At 41.0% G+C, this 24,048-nt stretch overlaps 1 protein-coding gene across 2 annotated transcripts in view; it reads right to left on the bottom strand.

Moving 5' to 3' along the window:
* The window catches only part of LOC105285223 (zinc transporter ZIP11), a 34,604-nt gene extending 10,603 nt beyond the window's left edge, over positions 1-24,001 (bottom strand). The window contains exons 1-4 of one of the 2 annotated variants that reach the window (XM_011349309.3): positions 23,139-24,001; positions 17,497-17,884; positions 16,170-16,321; positions 15,983-16,068 (exon numbers count right to left, since the gene is read on the bottom strand). In XM_011349309.3, coding sequence (XP_011347611.1) covers positions 15,983-16,068; positions 16,170-16,321; positions 17,497-17,884; positions 23,139-23,246 — 734 coding nt within the window. In that variant the 5' untranslated portion in view covers positions 23,247-24,001. The remainder of the gene's footprint in view (positions 1-15,982; positions 16,069-16,169; positions 16,322-17,496; positions 17,885-23,138) is intronic. The other variant, XM_011349310.3, reaches the window with a different exon arrangement.
* Between the last annotated feature and the right edge of the window lie 47 nt (positions 24,002-24,048).

Here is a 24,048-nt window from a genome sequence, read left to right as displayed (position 1 = left end):
AAACGAAGATCTTTCACGATCTAGTTCTCGTTTTAGCTGTCGCGATAAGCGTGCTATCCGTAAAAAATATTTTCATAAATGCGAGAATCGTAAAATTATCACTTATCTCACCTCAAAAAACTATCTCCAAATCGCATTAAAAAAGCAGCCGTTGGCACTGCGAAAGATCAATACGTTCGTGCCACTCGCAAAACTACGTAACCATCACGTGAAGGCAAGCGAATCGAAGCAACCGGTGGAAAAAGCTTCGAGTCGAGATATCCGAGGCGCAATGTTCCGCGATCGAACACGGCGAATCGCGGTCAGGATGTACAAAGAACAATAGATCGGGGCGAATGGCACCAGGGCGACGCGATGGCCGGATCGGTAGACGGCGGCGGTAGGCAGCACAGGTGAATGAATGACGTGATCCGCGTTCTCGCGCACGGATCATCCAGTACATAAGTTAGTACTCTTTCTCGGCGCCTGGGACGCGATGGGACCGGGCCTCACGGGGCCCCACAGGGTTCCTGGCGAGAGGTGCGTCATGCCGCGGCATGTCGCGCGTTATTTCATGGGACGACGGCATCATCGTCGCCGCATTCCTACGGCGTCGAGGTACGTAAGTGGTTGTACAGTTAACCCGTCGAGTCCGGCTGTTCGCCGGTTGCGTCGAGGAGGTCACCTGAGTTCCGAGAACGATCGTTCCCGCCCTCCACCTTCTCTCCTGCCGCCGCTTTTACGTCGTTGCACGAGCGTGTACGTATATGCGTACTGCGTGTACGTGTGCGCGCGCGAATACGTACGTATTGTCCCTCTTCCTCTTCTGCCGCCGCAGAAGAGCGCGCGAGTGCAGTTGTTGCCCTCCTGGGCATGCCCCACTACCACCGGTGAAGCCCTTCGACGTGCACCACCACCGCATAACTGCTACCATCGCTGGGTGGTTCAAGTGCCGGGACTTCTTTTCCTTCCCGAGTTCTTTCTGCTTTCCATAGCTAGCCAGGGCCCTCTTACTCCCCTCGCTACTCTCCGATTCTGTCTACTATGTTCCTATGCCAGACGGCTAGGGCGAATTGTTTAGAGACCAGTGAAACAGGATTCGGCTATAATGCCGGGGACATTTCAGCACTTTAACATTTTCATTGTTAAACTTGCACATGCTGAGCGACAATAGCCAAATTTATGATGAAATAAGTATGGAAGTACAAGGAATGGGATGCTATCTTAATTCGTGAAAGCGAAACGTTGGTATATTCATGAGGAAACGTGAGCTAGTTTCCTGTATTTTTCAGAAATAAAATGCAATAATATAATAAAAGTATAAAATTATTATAAAAGGATTATTCAGATGGTATGTTCTTAAAATTATTTTAAAAAAACAGTAAGATTAATAACACTATGAAACATTAATTTTAATACTTATTTCCTATAATAAATCTTTAATTATTCAAGATGAGCTCCATGTGACTTGAAAAGAATAACATATACGCAATATATTAATTAATGCCGATCTTTCCTTGACGCTAATTGTATTACTGTAACACATTTTACGCATGACTAATCAGCCTATTAGCGAAGCTATCATTCTTTCGTGTAGGCGCGAGCAATGTAGACGCGCAAGCTACACGTAACTCACCACGAAAGATTTGAGTGTAAAGGAGCAACCAGACCGAACAGGACGGTGGGCGAAGATACGACGAGAGAAGTCGGGTAGATAACCTTACGAACAGGGAGGCTGAGAGCTCTCTCGCAGGGAGCGAAGGATGCCAGACCGAGGAATGCTTCGTACGAAGAGTGCTTAGGATCCGGGAGAAAGTATTGGCGAGTTAGTAGACACTTGCGCATACATCCACGACAAATTTTTAGGAAGGAATTTTTCCAACAGAATCATCGGCTCTCATGTTATTTTTAAATAAGCCTCAATGTTCTGTTAAAGAATGGACAACGATATTATAAAATAAATGTGTATCTCCACCGAAAATAATGGAATAAGAAATAAATGGGCTCATAAAACATTTATTTAATTTAAGGAAAATATTTAAGTTTAATTAATTTAAACAATTTAAGCTTGTAACTCGATCTCTTTGTGTAGAATCGCTATAGTACAGAATCGCCGTAGGTCTTGACCTGAATCAGATGTATAAAAATGCGGAAGTTCGTGCGTTTGCCGATTAAAACGAAATTAATGCACGGATTCCTATTTCGACTTGGATTGTCGACAAGATGCTTAAACCAGTCATTAGTCTAGTATTTCCTTCTTTTTTTCACTTGTGCATATATTAGAAAGTGTTGGTGGGCCTGCCGGATCTTGTTATGGTAGGACAGTGAGAAAGTAACAGTAATGGATAGCTGTTCATTCATAAAACTTTGTAGCACCCAAATCAAATGATTTGCTATGTTATTCTATACGATTGTATCGAGCCGTTTAATGTTGAAAATCATGAAATTTTTCTAGAATAAGATTTGATTGGATATTGATTAGAGCTCCGCGTAAGGAAGATATACGCGTATGAATTCTGGCATACGTACAAGCAGATACGTGCCGTGCTCTTGCATGTCGCTGCTTACGTATCTAGGCTGATAGCAAATGATAATAAGCTTAAATGATACATTTAAATTTAAATAAAATACGAATAAAAAAACTCGAAATTCTTGCCGTCCCTTTCTGCGTAAGATGGAAAAGAATTCAAAGAAATTCAGGGCTCTTAATGCGTTATTCTGACTAAATAAAAGCTCACTTAGTAGATCTATGTGCCAAATAGTCGAATTGTCGATGCTAATACTGATAATAAGTCAGAAATCGAGACACTATGGCATTACTTAAATAGACCACCTATTGCCAATCGGGAGAATCAGTTGGCGTGTATCAACATGGCGGTTGCTGTAACTCTTTCACACCGCAAACGCCATCTTGAATTCCATAAAGCCACGGTGTCCTTACGTGGCAACACCTATCCGCTCCTCGTCCGCCACAGGATAAGGGATATCAAAAGCTAATGTTAGAGAGTACGAACGTGCTATTTTGTAATTACAACCATATTTATCGCTTCGCACTGTTACACTAAACCTAAATAAAGGTCATTTCAACGATTCATTTATCGTATCATCATTGATATAGTTTTACATCAATTAAAAACATGAATTATGAATTTAAGAATGCATAAATAAAAATAAAAATGCACAATAAAATATAAATAAACTTTGAGAGTTTAAAGTTATATTATTTGATTAAATTTATAAACTCATTGACATTTATAACATGAGATAACTCCATGAAATATCCGTATTATTCTTAATTCTTAGTAGAATTTAATACATTTATAATACATTAGAATATCCAAGCAAGCACTTTAATGTTTATTCGATCAAATTACCTTTGCAGGGATTAATTAATGGTATTATTAATGATAAATCACATTAAATCAGAACTCGAATAAAATAGTGGAGAATATGATGAAGCAAAATGCATGCACGTTTCGACAATACTCTATCTCAATATTTATTTCTTCGGCCTGATTCGCAACAATATTGCCCGTCGGGCACGAGACGATCGGTTAAGATGCCATGACGAGGCTTTCCTCGCTGCAACGGAGCTCGGCTTGGTTAAAGGAACGTGTTCGATGAGAAGGAAGTCAAGGAATAGGACAAGGTAGGACGGTTCGGTTCCGAGGGAGGTGCAAGGATGTTCGCGCAGGGATTCGGATGCGCGCGAGTGCGACGTACGTGCGAGTGCGACGGAGAATTGCGGAGTGGAAGAGGACGACGGCGCGGAGGGAGAGAAAGAAAGGGAAAGACTCGCGAATTCGCGCGTGCGTTCGTGCAGGCGATACAGGGAGGAATCTGAAAATGAAAAAAATGGGCAAACGAGATAAAGAGAAAGAGAGAGAAATCTTCGTTTATCGTGTATGTGTGTCATACACACACGCGCGCGCAAATACACACACACAAATCGAAGAAAAAGAGGGAAAGAGAGAGACAAGAGAAGAATGAGATGAAACGTCGAGGTGCGGAGCGAGTGCGGCGTGTTCGTGCGAAAGAACGAAGAAACGAGAAAGAGAGGATAAGAGAGACGAGAGAGAGGGAGAGAGGGGGGAGTCCCCGGGATGAGAGAGCGCGGAGGGGCGAGAGAGGGAGTAAGGAATGCATGGGAACGAGGCGCAAGCGGGTCGACCGCGATTTGCCCGTCCCGCATTCCACCAACACCAAGGCGAGTTCTCCGGCTCTTCTCAGCTCCGAGAGTCCCGGAGCCACCGGCCACGGCCTAACGCCATAAAACCATAAGACCATAAGATCAACCCCAATGTTGTGCCGCTGCCGCTGTTGCCGCAACGTTCGATCTCGAGACTGCAGGCCCGAGGAAGATCGCGGGATTCGATCCCGATTTCGCACCCTCTGTCAAAGTTATAGCGGTGTTTCTCGTTTTCTTGTACTTCCTGATATGTCAACTGGTATTTAATTCAACTTTTATATAATTTTCGTAGCGATGTTTAAAATTATGTATAGTTTTATTCGTTTTGTCTTTTCCGAGATCGCAGCGAGAAATGGTATCCAAACGCTTTGCGCTTTCACAAGCGTAAGTTTACTATTGAAAATTAAGAATTGAAAGAGGGTGAAGGCCTACGAACACCGAGCACGAATACTAATCGTGCAAACTGCACTCCGATCTAGCTATACACTGCCCTGTCTCTTTTCTCTATTATCCTTATCATCCACCAAGTAATATACCGTTAGCAATCGTAACCGGAATCAATTAGCTCGCATTAGCCAGTCGCGCCTAATCGTACAGAGTGCTCCGAGTTCCTCGGCTATCGCGGTATGTAGCGAACAAGATTAATCACTGGCGAGCACCAATGAGCAGGGTAAGGATAGTAAGGTGGATAAGACGAGGGGCAAAAGGTAAAGCAGGTGCATTGTAGCAGTGGCAACGCGACGTCGTTGCGCATCCGCACTCGCGTGCACCTCGCATTAGGAGCTTAGGCGATCTCGCGATGGTAAAGGGGAAAAGAAAGAAAGAAAGAAAAGGAAAAGAGAGTGAGCGAGAGAAAAACAAAGGGGCGGGCCGCAGGTCCCGGTTAAGTCCCCGCAGACGATCGTGAGGTCGTTGTCGAGGGACATAACGGATCCGGCTGTCCGTCCGTCCGTCCGTCCGTCTGTTCCGAGTGAGGTACGCGGCGCGCATGCGTAATGCCGCCGCATTCCAGGCATTGCGGAGTCGCTGCACCGCGCTGCATCGTGCCGGTGCATCGGCTCGTGCGTGTATGCGCGCGCCCGCGAGAGGGAGCGCGAATCAACGGGGAGAGAGCGCGGCGGCGAGTCCGAGCGATGAACGTGAGCGAGCGCATTGGCTGAAGCGTTCGGCCGAGTTCGGCTGTCAGATGCACGGGCTTAGAAGACGCGCTCGACATACTGCCGTCGACAGCGTGCCACGGTCGACGGCTCACGGTCTCGCCGAAAAGAAGGAAATCGTTGGAATGCAGCTCGGCGTAACTCGCGGCGCGCGCTGCACGCGAAGCGCGGAACTCCGGTATTCGTTCAAGGTTAACGTAGTCGGTTAACGTAGCCGACCGACACGGCGGGCCGCTTCGCGAGCTGTTTCCATAAATGTTAATTAAAATTATTAATCGAGAAGAGGGGTGGGGGGAAGAGAGGAGAAGGTTCGACTGGTTCTCCATCGGACGGAAAGTAGTATTAGTTGAGTCTCGGTTAATTTTATAAATTTAATGTAGGATTGCGCACTCGAGACTTAACGAAAATGTCCAATTGAATAGATGAATAATGGTTAAAAATTTGATAGGATGAAATAAAAAGTTTTAAAAGTTTTAAAGGAGGTATAGCAGAAACATACATATGTGCAAATACATGCTCACACATACTTCAGCACACTCACATACATGTGTGTCCGCATAACATGATCTAAATGTAGGATTAATGGAATAACAAAATTAATCTTTAAAATTAATTTATCATGATTACTATAACAATTTTTATAAAAAAGCAATCAATTTTTTGCATCAATTGTTTAATCAACAAGATCCAATAATGCTGTTGTTTGTATTTTATTTAAGGAATGAGCAGAGTTAGAGAAAAGTACTTCATAAATGAAAGCTTATTAAGTTTACGTATATTTATTGCGATTTGCACGTAGGCATGTTCGTACATTGAGTGATGTAATATTGAAAACTCCGTGGCGGTGGTAAAATAAAACAAGTCATTAAATCGATATGAATCCTAAAATCGAGTTTTCATAGTTCGCATTGCAAGGATGTAAAGATCAAAAGTAGAAGCAGAAAGGAGAATAAAGAAAGGAAGAAACAAACAACCAAAGAATCGAATGGAATGAAGAAAAACGAAGCGGAGGATGAATGCAGAACGCAAGACGAGAAAAGTAGCGGCGTGGAATATCACTAGCTTAGAGAACTTGCGAGCCTTGCGAGTCCAGTTCTCAGAACTGCTCGGCTCGTGAACGGCCGTGCCTGAACGATTATAAAATACATTGCAAAACAGGTCAAAGATGAATATCACAGCGTAATCGCGTTTCGTGGAATAACGAGACTATCGGTAGAATCTGTAAATTTGTATCTTAAGGGAGGAGCCTGCTTTAGAACGCTGAAAATAAGGTATATTTTACGAATTGGTTTTGGAGAAACTATACAGCGGATCATTATAAAACTTTGATGCATTTATTAGTACATGTTTAAAGATAAAAAAAATTATTTTTTGATTTGAATATATCGCTTGTAGAGGTCGTCCTGGAGAAATCTTAGTGCAGCCGCGTCGCCGGCATTGCAAATTGCTGAGCATTCTCCTGCCTCCAAATTTCGTCTAAACTGAAAAATTGAAATATGTTCTCGTTATTTATGAATTCCCATCGTCGATGAACCAAAGAAAGAAGAAAAAAGTTGAAAAGTGCCAAAATGGTGGAGCTTAGAACACAAAAGTACGATTTTTAGGCAAAGGTTTTGAACTTTTTCATGCAAAAATAATTGTTTAACTTAATGTTTTTATGAATATTAAAGGTTCATCGACGATGGGAATTCATAAATAACAAGAAAATATTTCAATTTTTCAGTTTGGATGAAATTTGGAGGCAGGAGAATGCTCACGAATTTACAATGCCGGCTGCACTAAGATGCCTCCAGGACGACCTCTACAGGCGATATATTCAAATCAAAAAATAATTTTTTTTATCTTTAAACATGTACTAATAAATGCATCAAAGTTTTATAATGATCCGCTGTATAGTTTCTCCAAAAAAATTCGTAAAATTATACCTTATTTTCAACGTTCTAAAGCAGGCTCCCCCCTTAAGCTTCGTGATCAGCAAAGATATTATATTGCGCTAAGACACCAGAAGCGAGAGAATTGCTTAACAAAATAAACGATCATTTCAATCGAGTATATCGAAGTGCATATAAGACATATCGTTCACAGTTGCTACACGCTAGATGCAAGAAAAAAAGGAATCTTGTCAATTTCTTCGTAATCTTTTATGCAAATTTACGAATGACAATAAATTCGCAATGCGCTCCGTTGATGCATCGGTAAGAAAGAAAATGAGTGACATAGGTAATAATCCCGTAATTTGTATGACAACGGACACGAGATTGGAGATAAGTAAATAAATTCAAGGAACTGGAATTGTCGCGAAAATCATCGACAACAGAAATTACTTCGACACGCACGAGTCTCTCCAAGTTGGAGCTGGTGCACGATAACACGACGGACCTACATCGTGCGCCTAATAGCACGTGCGCACGTGCGTCGTTCGGTAACCGTACGGTGGGCCTAAGCGGGAAGCACTATATCGTATTCAACTTCCGTCGCTATTAGCGTACGTCGGAATTAGTTTTCCGCGTGAGATAAGCACCATTGGGAACGAAGTATGCACGAACGGAACCTGACTCTTTACTTGCCGACCGTATATCGCTTTACACTCTCTACAAAACACCGAAAAATGTTTACTGATAACCGAGAATTATCAATCTGATACGGCGGTGCCGTTTATACATCACATTTCTATAGTGTAAGAGGCGAAAAATAACTAGGAGACTGCCTTAGATTTGAACTCGAACTCTCCGGGATCCCTGATTCACACGCCTAGGTCTTAGGCTGTACGGCCAATACTCCTACTACTGTGATCAACTTGTTTTCATTCCGATCCTCTATACGACCTGTCAGTCTCGACTATCTTTCCAGATCTTACAGCTCGGCCAGCCTGACATTACATTCGTCCCCGAATGTCTCCAAATCGTCGGTTCACTCCACTTGAGTCCCTCTCAACCTCCATTTTTGGTTCACTCTTCTGAGTCCCTCCCAACATCCATTTTTGGTTCACTCTTCTGAGTCCCTCCCAACCTCCATGTTGGTTCATTCCTCTGAGTCCTTCCCAATCTCCATGTTGGTTCACTCCTCTGAGTCCGTCCCGACCTCCATGTTCAGGCTTCACTACCGGCCAGCTGCTTCTCAACTCCCTCCTCTCCGAGGGGTAGCGGATGAATCTCAACTGTCTTCGAGGGGTAGCGGATTTTATCCCACATCTGAATTGTAAGAGGCGAAAAATAACTAGGAGACTGCCTTAGATTTGAACTCGAACTCTCCGGGATCCCTGGTTCACACGCCTAGGTCTTAGGCTGTACGGCCAATACTCCTACTGCTGTGATCAACTTGTTTTCATTCCGATCCTCTATACGACCTGTCAGTCTCGACTATCTTTCCAGATCTTACAGCTCGGCCAGCCTGACATTACATTCGTCCCCGAATGTCTCCAAATCGTCGGTTCACTCCACTTGAGTCCCTCTCAACCTCCATTTTTGGTTCACTCTTCTGAGTCCCTCCCAACATCCATTTTTGGTTCACTCTTCTGAGTCCCTCCCAACCTCCATGTTGGTTCACTCCTCTGAGTCCCTCCCAATCTCCATGTTGGTTCACTCCTCTGAGTCCTTCCCAATCTCCATGTTGGTTCACTCCTCTGAGTCCGTCCCGACCTCCATGTTCAGGCTTCACTACCGGCCAGCTGCTTCTCAACTCCCTCCTCTCCGAGGGGTAGCGGATGAATCTCAACTGTCTTCGAGGGGTAGCGGATTTTATCCCACATCTGAATTGTAAGAGGCGAAAAATAACTAGGAGACTGCCTTAGATTTGAACTCGAACTCTCCGGGATCCCTGGTTCACACGCCTAGGTCTTAGGCTGTACGGCCAATACTCCTACTACTGTGATCAACTTGTTTTCATTTCGATCCTCTATACGACCTATCAGTCTCGACTATCTTTCCAGATCTTACAGCTCGGCCAGCCTGACATTACATTCGTCCCCGAATGTCTCCAAATCGTCGGTTCACTCCACTTGAGTCCCTCTCAACCTCCATTTTGGTTCACTCTTCTGAGTCCCTCCCAACATCCATTTTTGGTTCACTCTTCTGAGTCCCTCCCAACCTCCATGTTGGTTCACTCCTCTGAGTCCTTCCCAATCTCCATGTTGGTTCACTCCTCTGAGTCCGTCCCGACCTCCATGTTCAGGCTTCACTACCGGCCAGCTGCTTCTCAACTCCCTCCTCTCCGAGGGGTAGCGGATGAATCTCAACTGTCTTCGAGGGGTAGCGGATTTTATCCCACATCTGAATTGTAAGAGGCGAAAAATAACTAGGAGACTGCCTTAGATTTGAACTCGAACTCTCCGGGATCCCTGGTTCACACGCCTAGGTCTTAGGCTGTACGGCCAATACTCCTACTGCTGTGATCAACTTGTTTTCATTCCGATCCTCTATACGACCTGTCAGTCTCGACTATCTTTCCAGATCTTACAGCTCGGCCAGCCTGACATTACATTCGTCCCCGAATGTCTCCAAATCGTCGGTTCACTCCACTTGAGTCCCTCTCAACCTCCATTTTTGGTTCACTCTTCTGAGTCCCTCCCAACATCCATTTTTGGTTCACTCTTCTGAGTCCCTCCCAACCTCCATGTTGGTTCACTCCTCTGAGTCCCTCCCAACCTCCATGTTGGTTCACTCCTCTGAGTCCTCCAACTCCATGTTGGTTCACTCCTCTGAGTCCTTCCCAATCTCCATGTTCAGGCTTCACTACCGGCCAGCTGCTTCTCAACTCCCTCCTCTCCGAGGGATAGCGGATGAATCTCAACTGTCTTCGAGGGGTAGCGGATTTTATCCCACTTCTGAATTGTAAGAGGCGAAAAATAACTAGGAGACTGCCTTAGATTTGAACTCGAACTCTCCGGATCCCTGGTTCACACGCCTAGGTCTTAGGCTGTATGGCCAATACTCCTACTGCTGTGATCAACTTGTTTTCATTCCGATCCTCTATACGACCCGTTAGTCTCGATTATCTTTCCAGATCTTACAATAGGTATTGTTTTGAGGACGATAAAAGCAATTTATGTGATATATTCTTCGCATCAAACAACCTAATGATCCAAGTTAAGAAGCCTGAGGCGTTGAAGAAAACATTACGATATAAAAGAAATAAAAAACATTACATCATCTCAACTTTTACAGTGTACTTCAGGCTGGACGTGCACGGGATATCGAGAAAAAATGAGAACAGAATGAAGATAAAGGAGAAAAAACTGAACGATGAGAGGAGGTAGATTTTGGCGAGAGGCGAAAGGGGAAATAAAAGAAGAGCCAATACAGCGAAGAGGCAAAAAGTGAGGGATAAGGACGAAAGAATATCGCAGGAGAACGAAAGAGAGCATCGCGATGAGCACCAGTCAGCCAGTATATAATAAGACAGCCGAGAGAGGATAGCATTGAAATGAGATGGTTTCGTCGGCAGCTTTGTCCGGCGCCATGTTTAACATAGCACCACCTCATCTACGTGGCGCAACGGACTCGGAGATCCTGCGGTTCCTTCGCTTTTACACGCGCTCTTTCTCTCCTCGCGTCTTCGTTGCTCCTTCAGCTTCTCCTTGTTCAGAAGCAGCTCCAAAAAAAGGAAAAAAAAACGAACAAGTAGGAAGGCAACGAAGGAGAAGATGAAAAAGAGAAGAAGAGCGAGGAGGGCCAGTGTGTATACAAATCAGATCCTCGCGCCCTTTGTGAGATCTGTACTCCGCCTACACTGATTCAAAACGCTCTGTCCGCATGCGTTTACGGCATGCCGTAAAGAAATTTCGGGAACGCTTCTTGGACCCGAGACCGCACTCCGCAAGCTGAAATGATGAAAGGTGTTCTAGATTGACGGTAGCAACGAGGATAACTCAGCGTGGACTCGCGATTACGAGAATCTGTGGAAAAAGCGTGAACAAAGTGGGAAGAAACGAGCGATAGACCCACATTCCGCGAAAAATTCACGTAGCACCGCTCGGTAGTGAGTCAGTACCGGATCTCCTTGAGCGGCGTGCAACGGGCGCAAATCTGCTTTGGCCGGCTATACCTTTCCATTTACCCACTAACGCCTCTCTTTACCGTCTCTCTCTTTTTGCCTGAGTTTCTTGTCGCGTCTCCGTCGGTCGTTCTGCAACACCGGCGGCAACGACGTTGCCGCCGCGCAACAGAGCAACTGCGAAACGTTTCATTCATGATTCTTTCTGCACTACAGCGCACCGGAACTTATTGCCACCTTCGCCACCGCAAGGAGTTACGTTTCCTTGGAAAGGACGCGACGCGAACGTAGGTTGCTCGCTGACCAATGCGAGCCCGGCTGCACTCGGATTGCGCCAAAGTTTCATTTCCATGACGGCGTCGTCTTAATGACGTTCTCCTTGACCGGAACGCCGTGAAGAACGCGGTCTCCGGACCTTTTTCATCCTGCCTACTTGCGGATATTGCAAATCGATAGCGAGATTTATGAACGGGAAACACGCGCTTAGTCATGAAATCGCGATGTTTATGTAATAACAGCTATGTTATTAGACATTATCGAGTATCTTAATGATCTTTTTATGAATCGAAGGATCGTTCTGATCTTCTGCAGATATACACATAATGAACACAGTGAACACATTACTAAGATGAAAAACATGGAAGTTTGCATTTTTTCAAGCATCCTTTTAATTATTCGTACAAAGTCCACCGTTAAAAGCAAGTACAAGTTAACCAGAGATCATTCTGTACGTACACAGCGAAGCTGCCCGTAGCCCAGTTGAAAATATATGCAGGACCAAGGGGGTTAATCGCAATCGTCGTGAGAATGGTACGTCGTTCGTTACGAACTGGTCGAGACGGAAAAGGGCATGGGCCAGGGTCGCCCAAGGCTAAGTAATTTTTCCAAACGAGCATCAAGGCTGTATCTCTATCTCTCTCTCTCTTAGCGTATTTAAAACAGGATCAACTATTCAGTAGCTCAGTAGCATTAAAAGCGTTATAGTTCATATCGTGCACTGTCAGAAGTTCTTTCTCATTAGAACTTACCAATAATGGATGCATACCGTGGGAAGTTTCACTTCCGAAATGGATATCAGTTACCGTGTAACTTGTTACTGCCGCTTTTTGATCGCTTTTAAGGTGCTAGCGCTAATTGCGTCTGTCGAGCGAAAGGCGCCGGCATTCCCAAGCTCAGATCGGGCCGCGTAAAAAATTCCGAATACTTTCTCGTCGCGGTATTAATTACCCGATTTCTCATTGATTAATCGTCTCATGGGGTATAGTCTTATCTTTCTTCTCACCGTGAAAAATTAATGTCGTTTCATTTTAACACAGTACCGACATACGTCATTAATCACAGAATCGATGTCGCAATTCGAATTAAATTACAATTAATGAAATCAATTCTCATCAATATATATATATATCATCTGCATCGCGTCCTATATATTGATACAGAACAGACCCGAGTTCTCTGAAGTGTTACGACATGGAAGTGAGATCACGTTCGTCGTCAGAATCTAGGTCCGTTCACTTTGGTATATCTCTTAATACGCGTGAAGAGGAAAATGCCCTGGCCACCATCCATTCATTCCATGGATTCTTAATGGACCTTTCGCCACGAGATCTCGGGGAGGCTCAAAGCTGTATTGGTCCTTGCAGCCATCGTCATTTGAATACACAGGAATGTCGGCTCTGCATCGTGTCGGCGTAACTGATGTCAAGTTAGTTCTATATATACGCAAGATCGTGCCGCGAATATACAGGCCCCGAGCACTCGAAATGCATTGAATAATAAATACATGTAATTTTCTTTTTTTTTTATAAATGCTGAAGTGAATACTGTGAAGACAAAATTCGATAATTAAACGATATTTCAACGCTATATCTGTTAAATGTTCTACTATTTGCAGTCTTTATTTTGTGTTTATTTATCAGCATTGGCTCTTCATTCATTAATTTTGCAAAATTAATATAAACATTGTCTATTTTTTCACTCCTTTCATATCATATTCACAGTATGAGTATATATCGTTTATAGTCATAAAATATAAAACTTACTTTAGCAAGCATTTTGTAAGTATATGTTACTCCCCCTCGCCCTTTCGGCGTTTAATTATTTTTTGGGTACTCTACATGATTTTTAAATTTTAAATCTAAATATCTTGAAGAAAACTTGTTTCTTATGACTAGTGCTTAATTCTCAATATAACAAACAAAACGCAGGAAGATTGCTTAGTTAACCACGTTCGTCAATTGTAAAGACTGATAACACGATGTCATATATCTGCTTGCAAATTATATAACGGTCATAAATAAAACGTTAGAAACAGCCATCCTCTTTGTCATATTATACAAATAATGATGCTTCAGAAATCAGGCAAATCGGAGCTAACATTCAACATTGCACGTGCACAGCCACGTGCATACGTTCACTTGATCACAGAGATAAGCATTTGATTTTTTTTCTCTTTTGTTACTCATTCAATATCGCATTAAGATTTTTCGCTAGATTAATGTACACGTAACATAACGTAATATTAACGAGTACGATGATTCACTATAAAAACTGCCTTGAAACATCATTCGTCAGAAAAGACATCCGTCAGATACAAAATGTCGCAAAGCAAACGCAAACTGAAGAAAGCGAATTCATCGCGCGAGGGAGTCGGAGCGAGGCGAGGCGAGATGAAAGAGGCAGCAGCGGCATGAAAGAAGAAGCAGGACACGTAGGCGCGAGTAGAGTAGGTGGAGGGAGAAGCGAGGGGGAGAGGAGGGATGGCTGGAATGGAATGCGCGGCGCCTAGGGCTCGTCGGATTCCAGGGCCACACGTGCCCTTCCCTCCCTGCGCACCCGCACCCCACAGGCACCGACCGAAGCCAATAAACTTCGCCTCCAACTGGCGGTCGCGGCCGACCACCATAGAGCTCATTCATGGAGACCTCCTACCACGCCGCGGCTTGCCGATCGCCCGCGACCTCGCGAATCATCGGCTCAAGAATATGCACGTACATGGCACATGTGGCCAATGGACAGACAGAGAAGGAGATTATTGGAAAGAAAAAACCGCGCATGAGTGCGGGAACGATGATTCATTTTCGTTCGATTTAGTTTCGATCGAGTATTGTTCGGCTTGTTCTTATTTCGCTTGTTTAGATCGAGTGAGTATCTGGGAGAGACAGCTGGCGCAATCCGCACAAGTCATGTGAGAATTCTAATCAATTAAGTGTAAAGTGTGAGTTGAACAATACCGAATCAAACCGGAATGGATCATAGCGAATTCGTAGTTTTCCCCTTTACCATTATGTGTGTGCGTAATTTTGTAACTAGAAATACCAGTTATCTTTATACTTAAGTCTAGAAAAACAAAAGATATTAGATAAAGAGAAAATTCTGAGTAAATGAATATTTATATATTTTCAGTATGAAAGACTATCTCTGTTAATTATAGATTTGTATTTAAATTTTACTTATTTAAAGACTTTATATATATTTATATGCACATTAGATGATACAAAACGATCATGTTTTCTATGACGAATAGTTCTTGAAGAAATTTTTATTTCTAACGAATACTTGTGCTCATGCATGCCCTGTCTACTTTCACGCTGCTGCCATCTAACACGAAATATAAGAATTACGAAGAGCGGAAAAGTAATGCTGTGTGTAGATAGTAATGTTATGCAATAGATGTTACTAAATATAATATTTCAGCTTTTCCCTGCAAAATCTTATGGAATCATAAAATTAATATACCCGATAACGTTTACTTGATTGAACTTTTTCCAATCCATGCTTGGTTTATCTCATATAAATTATAGTTGCAAACTGATTATTAGATTATTTCTAATTATTCTACAAATTTTCGGTATAGTTCATTAATTAACTTCTGCAAATTATTATTCTTACCAAATTACCAAAAAACTTTAGAATATTGAGTTACTAAAAAATTAGCATAACTTTTTTTGAAAAATTTGATATCTAGATCCAAATTATAATATCTCTAATAATAACGTGTATATTTTATTACATAAACGTTTTTAATGACGCGTTGCGTTTGGAATGCGATATCAATACTGTGATTCTCTATAATCAATTAATAATATGGAATGCCATCGGCCTCTAAATTTCAAATGCATTGCGCTTCTATAGATTGGAATGGAGATAATGTGCTTGAATTTTTGTTTTCTACATTAAGATTCCTCTCTTTTTTCGATTTCGTATGCAAAGACTATTTGTCATACTTAAAATCCACCACATCACTAACTTCGTATTTAACCTTCGTGACTTGCGTAATCAATTGCATAGACAAGATTGATCTAAACCAGTAATAGCAGAGTACAGCCTTTATTAAACATTGCGAGTAGTTAAGATCGTATCACGTAGCTAAGAGATTATTTTTTTCCTTTGTTTTATATAATTGCTACACGCAATTATTTTCTCCATCAATTAATATAATTTATAACAAAATTGATAAATGTACATATATTATTCAGATTTATAAAACTTGTAAATATTTTTAAAACAATATATACATATAATATATAAAAACGCATCGTCCAGCAAAGAATGCAATGGCGATATGTATTTCTTTATGTAATTATATATTTTTTGTTTATTAAAAAGTATCGTATCATATTACTATTATGCTGATAATGTACCGTGATGCATAACTGTCGCTTACCTTGCATTCTCGAATGTTGCAGATGAGCTACTGCCTACTGCGCCAAAGCCTACACCAACTGCAAGGCCTTCAGGAATATTATGTACCTAGTTAGCAAATTAAAAATATACGTATTACTTAATTGATAACTATTGTACACGATTTGAGTAGATAAAGTTGCATAATTCACTATATCATAAAAATATACCGTAATTGCAACAACTAGTAGTAATATCCTTCGCCACTGGTTGTTTTTCGCTTCATTATTAGGATCTTCATAAATTGTCCCGATTTCCGCCGATTCCGGTGTTCTGTTAATATTCGTGATTTGTCGACGTCTACTATTCTGTTCGTAGAAGCCTGAAAAAGTAAACATTCGCAACAACATATATAACACGCTTCGCACCCGCACAAACTTTCAAAAACTGGACCATAGACACAAGGGCACTTCATGCAAATGCAACTTATATAAGACGAATTAACAGCAGAACTCTCTCACACCGTCAACACCGTTTACTCAGTTAAAAAGAATTCGTTGCAGATACATATTAGATACATATAGGCAGGATTAATAAGATCAGTTTTCTCAGCTACGTGGAACTTTACACACAGATCCAGAATGTTTAAGCTTCATTATTTTTCTTGTTTAAATATGTATTATTAAGTATCATTTTTTACACGGACGTGCACTTTGTATTAATGGTAAGTTTAAGTTGAGTATTTTTATTCCTTCCTTTGTCGTTCACTTTTCATTGCATTACTTGTGGTTAAAATTTCTAGTTTAGAAGCTTAGTTGACGTATTTAGTTCAGTTGGAGTAAGAAGATCGGGCATTTTTATTGATGTATTTATGTTGAACCCGTGTGTATACAAGTTCCATCACATTTCACTACAAACATGCATATGCTACTTCAAAACTGGGGACGTTTTTGGCTAAATGCATTAATTAATCAATCATTTCTCAGATGGAAAGACATTTACCGTATTAATTTAAGCAATATATTTGCCTGGAATAAGCAACAATTTCCATATAAATCTATTGATTCAGCTTTCAGATCAAAATATCTTAGATTAAATCTACAATTATACGTTTAGAAGTAATAATAATTGTCGTTTGAAATATATTTTTGCATTCTTAAATTTATTAGCAAAGAAAATGTCATACTAAATTACAATTAACTGAATCTCTTCGTACTATTATACATTTCTTGTTAAGCAATTTCACTATATATTATTGATCTTTGTTGTTCCTCATGCTACAGTCATCATGCAATTCGAACTTGTGCTGCTTCTGTCTTGAATAGATCGAAATAATTGTTTTATGCAGGTAACGATGTAAGGAAATGCTTATTCCGGGAAAACCAGCTACATCTGCGACAATGCAAAGAGGGGCGAGTTTACGCGTACATTTCTATATACATACATAAAGATATGTATATATAGGTATAACATACTATACGTATTACGCGAACTGATCTCATTTTCCAAGCCTACAGAGAAAAGAAACTGCGATTTTACGAGAAGAAAATGAGATACCGTCGATAGTGGTCGACCCGACGCGAGTGCATATCTTTCCACCGGAAATCTGTACGTTGTTAATTAACTGATCATGATCATCGTCTAAGTCCTCGTCACTCTTTAGTTTCGCAATAACTTTGCGTCTTTGTTTCGTACCGACTGATTGCATAGCTAAAAGCACATTGGGGGACTGAATGCCGAGGGTAGATATCAACACGTCCGTCCCGTATACGAACGCCGCGCCGACAAGAAGTCCAACTGCGACCGGCACGAACGCGTACTCGCCCTCCGCTCCGTATATCTTGCTCTCGGTTGCCATCTCAATCGCTGGTGCCAACAATGACCAGTAACTCGCGGCAAGCATCACGCCAGCAGCAAACCCCAGGCTGACATCGAGGAGCTTGCGCTGAAACGGAAACGCATTATTGTAGGCATAAATACGCTTTTCTTCGATGTTTTTATTTTTAGTGCTTTTTTCTCGTTTCTGATAATTTCTTAAAAATTATATACGTATGTGCATTTTTATAATTATTTTCCTCAAAGTACTATATATTTGGCTAGAACTTTTTCATTTCCGAGTTTACGGTATTTTCAATAGCAGAGAACTCTAGGCAATATAAAAAATAATGATTTGAACAGCTCAGAACTCCTCGGAAAAGAAAAAAATTTCTAAGGGCTAGAACTTTTTAATTTCTGAGTTTACGGTATTTTCAATAGCAGAGAACTCTAGGCAATATAAAAAATAATGATTTCAACAGCTCAGAACTCCTCGGAAAAGGAAAAATTTCTAAGAGCTAGAACTTTTCATTTCCGAGGTTACGGTATTTTCAATAGCAGAGAACTCTAGGCAATATAAAAAATAATGATTTCAACAGCTCAGAACTCCTCGGAAAAGAAAAAATTTCTAAGGGCTAGAACTTTTTCATTTCCGAGTTTACGGTATTTTCAATAGCAGAGAACTCTAGGCAATATAAAAAATAATGATTTCAATAGCTCAGAACTCCTCGGAAAAGAAAAAATTTCTAAGAGCTAGAACTTTTTCATTTCCGAGGTTACGGTATTTTCAATAGCAGAGAACTCTAGGCAATATAAAAAATAATGATTTGAACAGCTCAGAACTCCTCGGAAAAGAAAAAATTTCTAAGGGCTAGAACTTTTTCATTTCCGAGTTTACGGTATTTTCAATAGCAGAGAACTCTAGGCAATATAAAAAATAATGATTTGAACAGCTCAGAACTCCTCGGAAAAGAAAAAATTTCTAAGGGCTAGAACTTTTTCATTTCCGAGTTTACGGTATTTTCAATAGCAGAGAACTCTAGGCAATATAAAAAATAATGATTTGAACAGCTCAGAACTCCTCGGAAAAGAAAAAATTTCTAAGGGCTAGAACTTTTTCATTTCCGAGTTTACCGTATTTTCAATAGCAGAGAACTCTAGGCAATATAAAAAATAATGATATTAATAGCTCAGAACTCCTCGGAAAAGAAAAAATTTCTAAGGGCTAGAACTTTTTCATTTCCGAGTTTACGGTATTTTCAATAGCAGAGAACTCTAGGCAATATAAAAAATAATGATTTCAACAGCTCAGAACTCCTCGGAAAAGAAAAAAATTTCTAAGGGCTAGAACTTTTTAATTTCTGAGTTTACGGTATTTTCAATAGCAGAGAACTCTAGGCAATATAAAAAATAATGATTTCAACAGCTCAGAACTCCTCGGAAAAGGAAAAATTTCTAAGAGCTAGAACTTTTTCATTTCCGAGGTTACGGTATTTTCAATAGCAGAGAACTCTAGGCAATATAAAAAATAATGATTTCAACAGCTCAGAACTCCTCGGAAAAGAAAAAATTTCTAAGGGCTAGAACTTTTTCATTTCCGAGTTTACGGTATTTTTAATAGCAGAGAACTCTAGGCAATATAAAAAATAATGATTTCAACAGCTCAGAACTCCTCGGAAAAGAAAAAATTTCTAAGGGCTAGAACTTTTTCATTTCCGAGTTTACGGTATTTTTAATAGCAGAGAACTCTAGGCAATATAAAAAATAATGATTTCAACAACTCAGAACTTCTTGGAAAAGAAAAAATTTCTACGGGCTAGAACTTTTTCGCTATTTTATTTTTCAATATTAATAATGTTTTCGAATAATAATATCTTATATCTATTATTTATTATATGCACAATTATCACACTCTACCAAATTGTTAACCTCCACGCGAAGACAGCCGCGCAATGGTAATCTAAACTGAACACAACGCGAATCGAGATAACCAATCAACGTCGCGGAAAAGAGGCAACAATGATTTCGATTTGATTTAAGCTTTTTTAAGAGTGGATTTTCTTATTGCATATTTTCAGACCGTAATCGACCATTTTTCCTTTATTTAATTTCTAGAAATTTTATTTTTTTTCGTCATCAGCGCTTCAGAAATTTGAGGAATGTCTTTCTTGAAATTAGAAAGCGGTATTAAGAAATATTTCGAAAACAATTCATTAGTCGACGAGCTGTGTTATAACAAACACAGTTGGTTTTCTCTCTGAGTTATACGTTTAAATTTCGTTTTCTTGATTCTAACGAATTCAAGGTGATTTACAACTCTGATTTAGCTTTCGCCGAGACGGGGAGTGGCACAGGCATGTTTACTTGAAACACACATACCTTAAACTTATAAGAAAATATCAAAAAGGTATGTCAATAATTGGTAGCGTGTGCTTAATCTTGTATCAGCATACAGAAATATGATCAACAGGAGCGTCGACTCCTATCTTTCATATCAAAAAAATTCACGATATGAATTAAACAACCCCTAAAGCAAATCTAATGTTCACCAATGCTTCACCAAATATTGGCAAAGAAATATCCAAAGTAGTTTAATTTCCTCTAAATTTTAATTCGCTCGAATCGCTTTAATTAATTAATTAATATGCATCATATTCCTATATGTTACTTATTCATGCACCATACACCATAATCTATTCAATGTATTTCGTAAAAATTATGTAATTACGTTACACATAAGTATGAGAAATTAATAGTTTATTCTTGTTATTACATAATTATAGTATAATTATGTTACACATTATGATGTAATCCTATATTGAACAATTAAATCTTTTACAAATTGCAAGAATTATCTAATGCATGTATATTAAAATTAATTTTTTCTATAATATAATATTTTGTATTATTTTCCTAGTTTAGCAAATTTCATTCTTTATCGTTTGCAAGTGTAATTTACTAACACGCTCTTATCATATACTGTTCAACAAATCCTAATAAATTCTGTTGACGTTAAAGCAGAACCTATTATGCAGCAGATAAAGTTAAGCAAGCTTTACGACAAAAAAGATATTCAATGTCAGTTGCTATTTCCGTGAAAATTAGATATCGATATCATCCATTGATAATACCAAAAAAAAAGATTTTGCTATCTCGCTATCATATCCAGATCAAAGAAGGAGGAAAAGATATTCTAAAACACACACAATACTGATTCTACAAATAAATAAAAGCCAATGACGACGCAATTATCTTGTCTTTCACAAATTCCCTTAATCATTCTTATGAAATAAAAACTTTTAAATTTGTCTTATCAAGAAGTTGTGTAAATCTCAAATTACATTTCGACACATGTATTATTCGAATGAAATTTTAATTGAAAAAGTACGTCGCATGTGCGAGTATCTTACATCTATGAAATCTGCTTAATCCTTTTACATTCAAAACACGTGCATCGTGCCTCAGAGATTTATCCAGCGATATCTAGCATATGTAATTTCAGTGTGCAATAAGCGTCATATTCATATTCGCACACAACTAATACAAACATGAGAAATTACAGTCAATAACATGTTTAACGTATAACGTAAAACGCAACCCCACAATTTTCTTCGCCACATAATTAATTTAATATTTTATGCGCACACGACAGTGCAGATTATTTGTCTCGTACGTTCAACAACGCAAAAGCGAACGATATGTGCGTGGTATTGCCTCGTCATACGCGCGCAAATTAAATTGCAGAGGAAGCGGCGGATTATGCGCGCTCGCCAATCACCGCGTGGTACAGAGATCGAGCGATTTCGTCAAATCAGCTCTAAATTCAAATGCGACTCTGTCCCGGGCCAAAAGAACCCGACTTTCGTAAATGGTCAGCGTTTTTTACGTTCATCGCGAATTTTCTCACTCGGCATGTAATGGTGAACATAGGTAGTGATTTGCTGACAAGGGAAATTTCATATTTCGCGCACTCGGCTGCATCACATTCTGCTATTCGTCTTCCGAATTTTGTGAGTAAATGCATTAAGTATAAATTATCACTGATTAAAAGATGTTATATTCCTGACGGGACGATAACAGGAGTATATTTTAATTAAAATTTGATTATATAATGTGTTTTCCTCCATATTTATTTGATATCAAAATTTAAACCAACTGAAGGAACATTGTTTCATCAGCACTTTCTACACCTAGTAAATAATAAAAATTTCAATTCTTGATGCAAGGGAAGAAATCTCTTGTTATTTTTTTCGCTCTACATGTACCCCTTTGCTTTTACATTTCCTTTTATATCTTACATTCTTTATAACAGGGAAAAACAAAAAGTGCAAAGAATACCCAGGCAGCACACATTGGTTTCAAAACCGTTTCATAAACGTTTTGCTGTAACGTTTTATAACCATTTTATTGAAACGTTTATTTAGGAGAAAAATATCCAACGAAAAAACGTTTCTTTTTCGGCAAAAAAACGTTTCAGAAACCATCAGAAAAATATTTATCAATTCTATATATCAGTGCCTCAAAGATAGACAGAGTTAAGTCACATTTTTGTAAAAAACTACATTTTTATATTTTATGAATCACTCTCTAAATTTCGTGTAGTGGAATCTTACTCTTTTGAAATATCACTTCAAGTAATAGTGATCTCAAAAGTTTCAAAAGAAAAGAAGAAGAAAAGAGTATTGGATCGGTTTTCCGGATGGTTATTTATAAGGTGATAACACAAATGTTACTTGCGAGAACGCCACGTCTGGCCTGGCCATCTATCGGTCGCTTGGTGAATCAGAGGTGGGAATCACACACACTTGTGTTGATTTTTGTCTCTTGTTCCATAATCGAGTACATTGAAACGTATGATGTAAAAATAATGAATACTCGCAAAGTAAGTAGAAATGACTATTTTTTCTATATTAATTATATAATTTCAAATCAATTTAATAAAACACATTTTTCGTTTCTGTGGAAACGTGAAAAATACGTTTTTAAAATTGAGGTCTAGAAACGGTTTCTATTTAAACCGTTTCTTAAATGGTACTTTATGTTTCTTAGACATTAGATACGTCTAAGAAACATATATTAGGCTACATGTGCTGCCTGGGTAATACGTGCACGTACTCTGCCACAAGAAGTGCGCTTAAAAGAAACAAGACGTGCGATTTGCAGTGAACAGTGACTAATCCACGTGTCGAAGAGCGAGCGTCGCGGTAACGACACTAACGACGCGTCCGCGCGAGGATGAGGTTAAGTTCGCTCCGACGAACGGGGATCTGGCTTGGATCTGGCGGACGTCGACAGCCGGACCATTCGCCGCACGCGATCGCGTGTGCGTATCAGACTTTCGAAAAAGGGTTTCGCCGCGCGCGCGAGTAACAATTGGTACTCACTTGTTTCCCTCGAATGACGACAACCAGCGCAGCGCCGGCCGCGGTAAGCGCCCACGTGAACAGGGTGCCGAGGAGCGCCTGGGCGATCGGTGAGTGGTCTTTGAGCATCGTGCGAGCGTGTGTGCGTCCGTTACATCGGCAGGACGAGTGTGGCCTGTGGAGGACGGCGACGCGAGTCTAACGCGGCAGACCGCGCGTTGGCGGACGCGGGCGAGGCGAACGGTCAAACGCGAGAACGAGACCGAGAAAACCGAAGGCGAAACGGGATCCGCGCGCACTCAGTCCCCCGCGCTGCTTATCTCAACCGTCCACGCACGAACATCGAGTCACTACTACTACTATTACTACCACCACTATCCCGCAGTCGATCGGTCGAGTGCAACGAGCGCGTCACCACCACACCGCGACCGCATCGCGCGCGCACTGCTGGCCCGCCGCGCCCGTCGATGCTCCCGCGACTTCCGAATATCGCAGGCGCGCGAGTCGCGATACGCGCCGATACGTAACGCGCTCTCTCGCGCGCACGTGCATCTGCGTCGCGACGATAGGAATATTCGCGTGGGTGTATCCGTGCGTAATTGCGGCCGGACGGACGGACACGGTTGCGCGCGCGCACCTTCGATTTCTCCCTCGCGCCGATAACCGGGGTTGATCGCGCGACACTCGTGACGTCGCGCCAGCGAGGCATCGCTCCGTTTCCGCTCCCGACCAATCGCCGCCAGCCGGCGCGGGTCAATGGCCAATGAGGAGGCCGAGCGCGCTCGGCGCGAACGTGGCCAACTTCGTTCGCAACTTTCGTTCGTGCGGCGCCGCGTCTCAAGGCACTGTTCGCGCCGGTTGTTGGCATCGATGCCAAGGCACTTGCCTTGATCGGCGGTGTCCGGCGTGCCGTAGAGCACCGTAACGCGGA

Source organism: Ooceraea biroi, chromosome 5 (assembly GCF_003672135.1).
Source record: "Ooceraea biroi isolate clonal line C1 chromosome 5, Obir_v5.4, whole genome shotgun sequence".
Taxonomy (NCBI): domain Eukaryota; kingdom Metazoa; phylum Arthropoda; class Insecta; order Hymenoptera; family Formicidae; genus Ooceraea; species Ooceraea biroi.
Note: the sequence above shows the minus strand (reverse complement) of the source record. Positions and strands in the feature narration are given on the sequence as shown.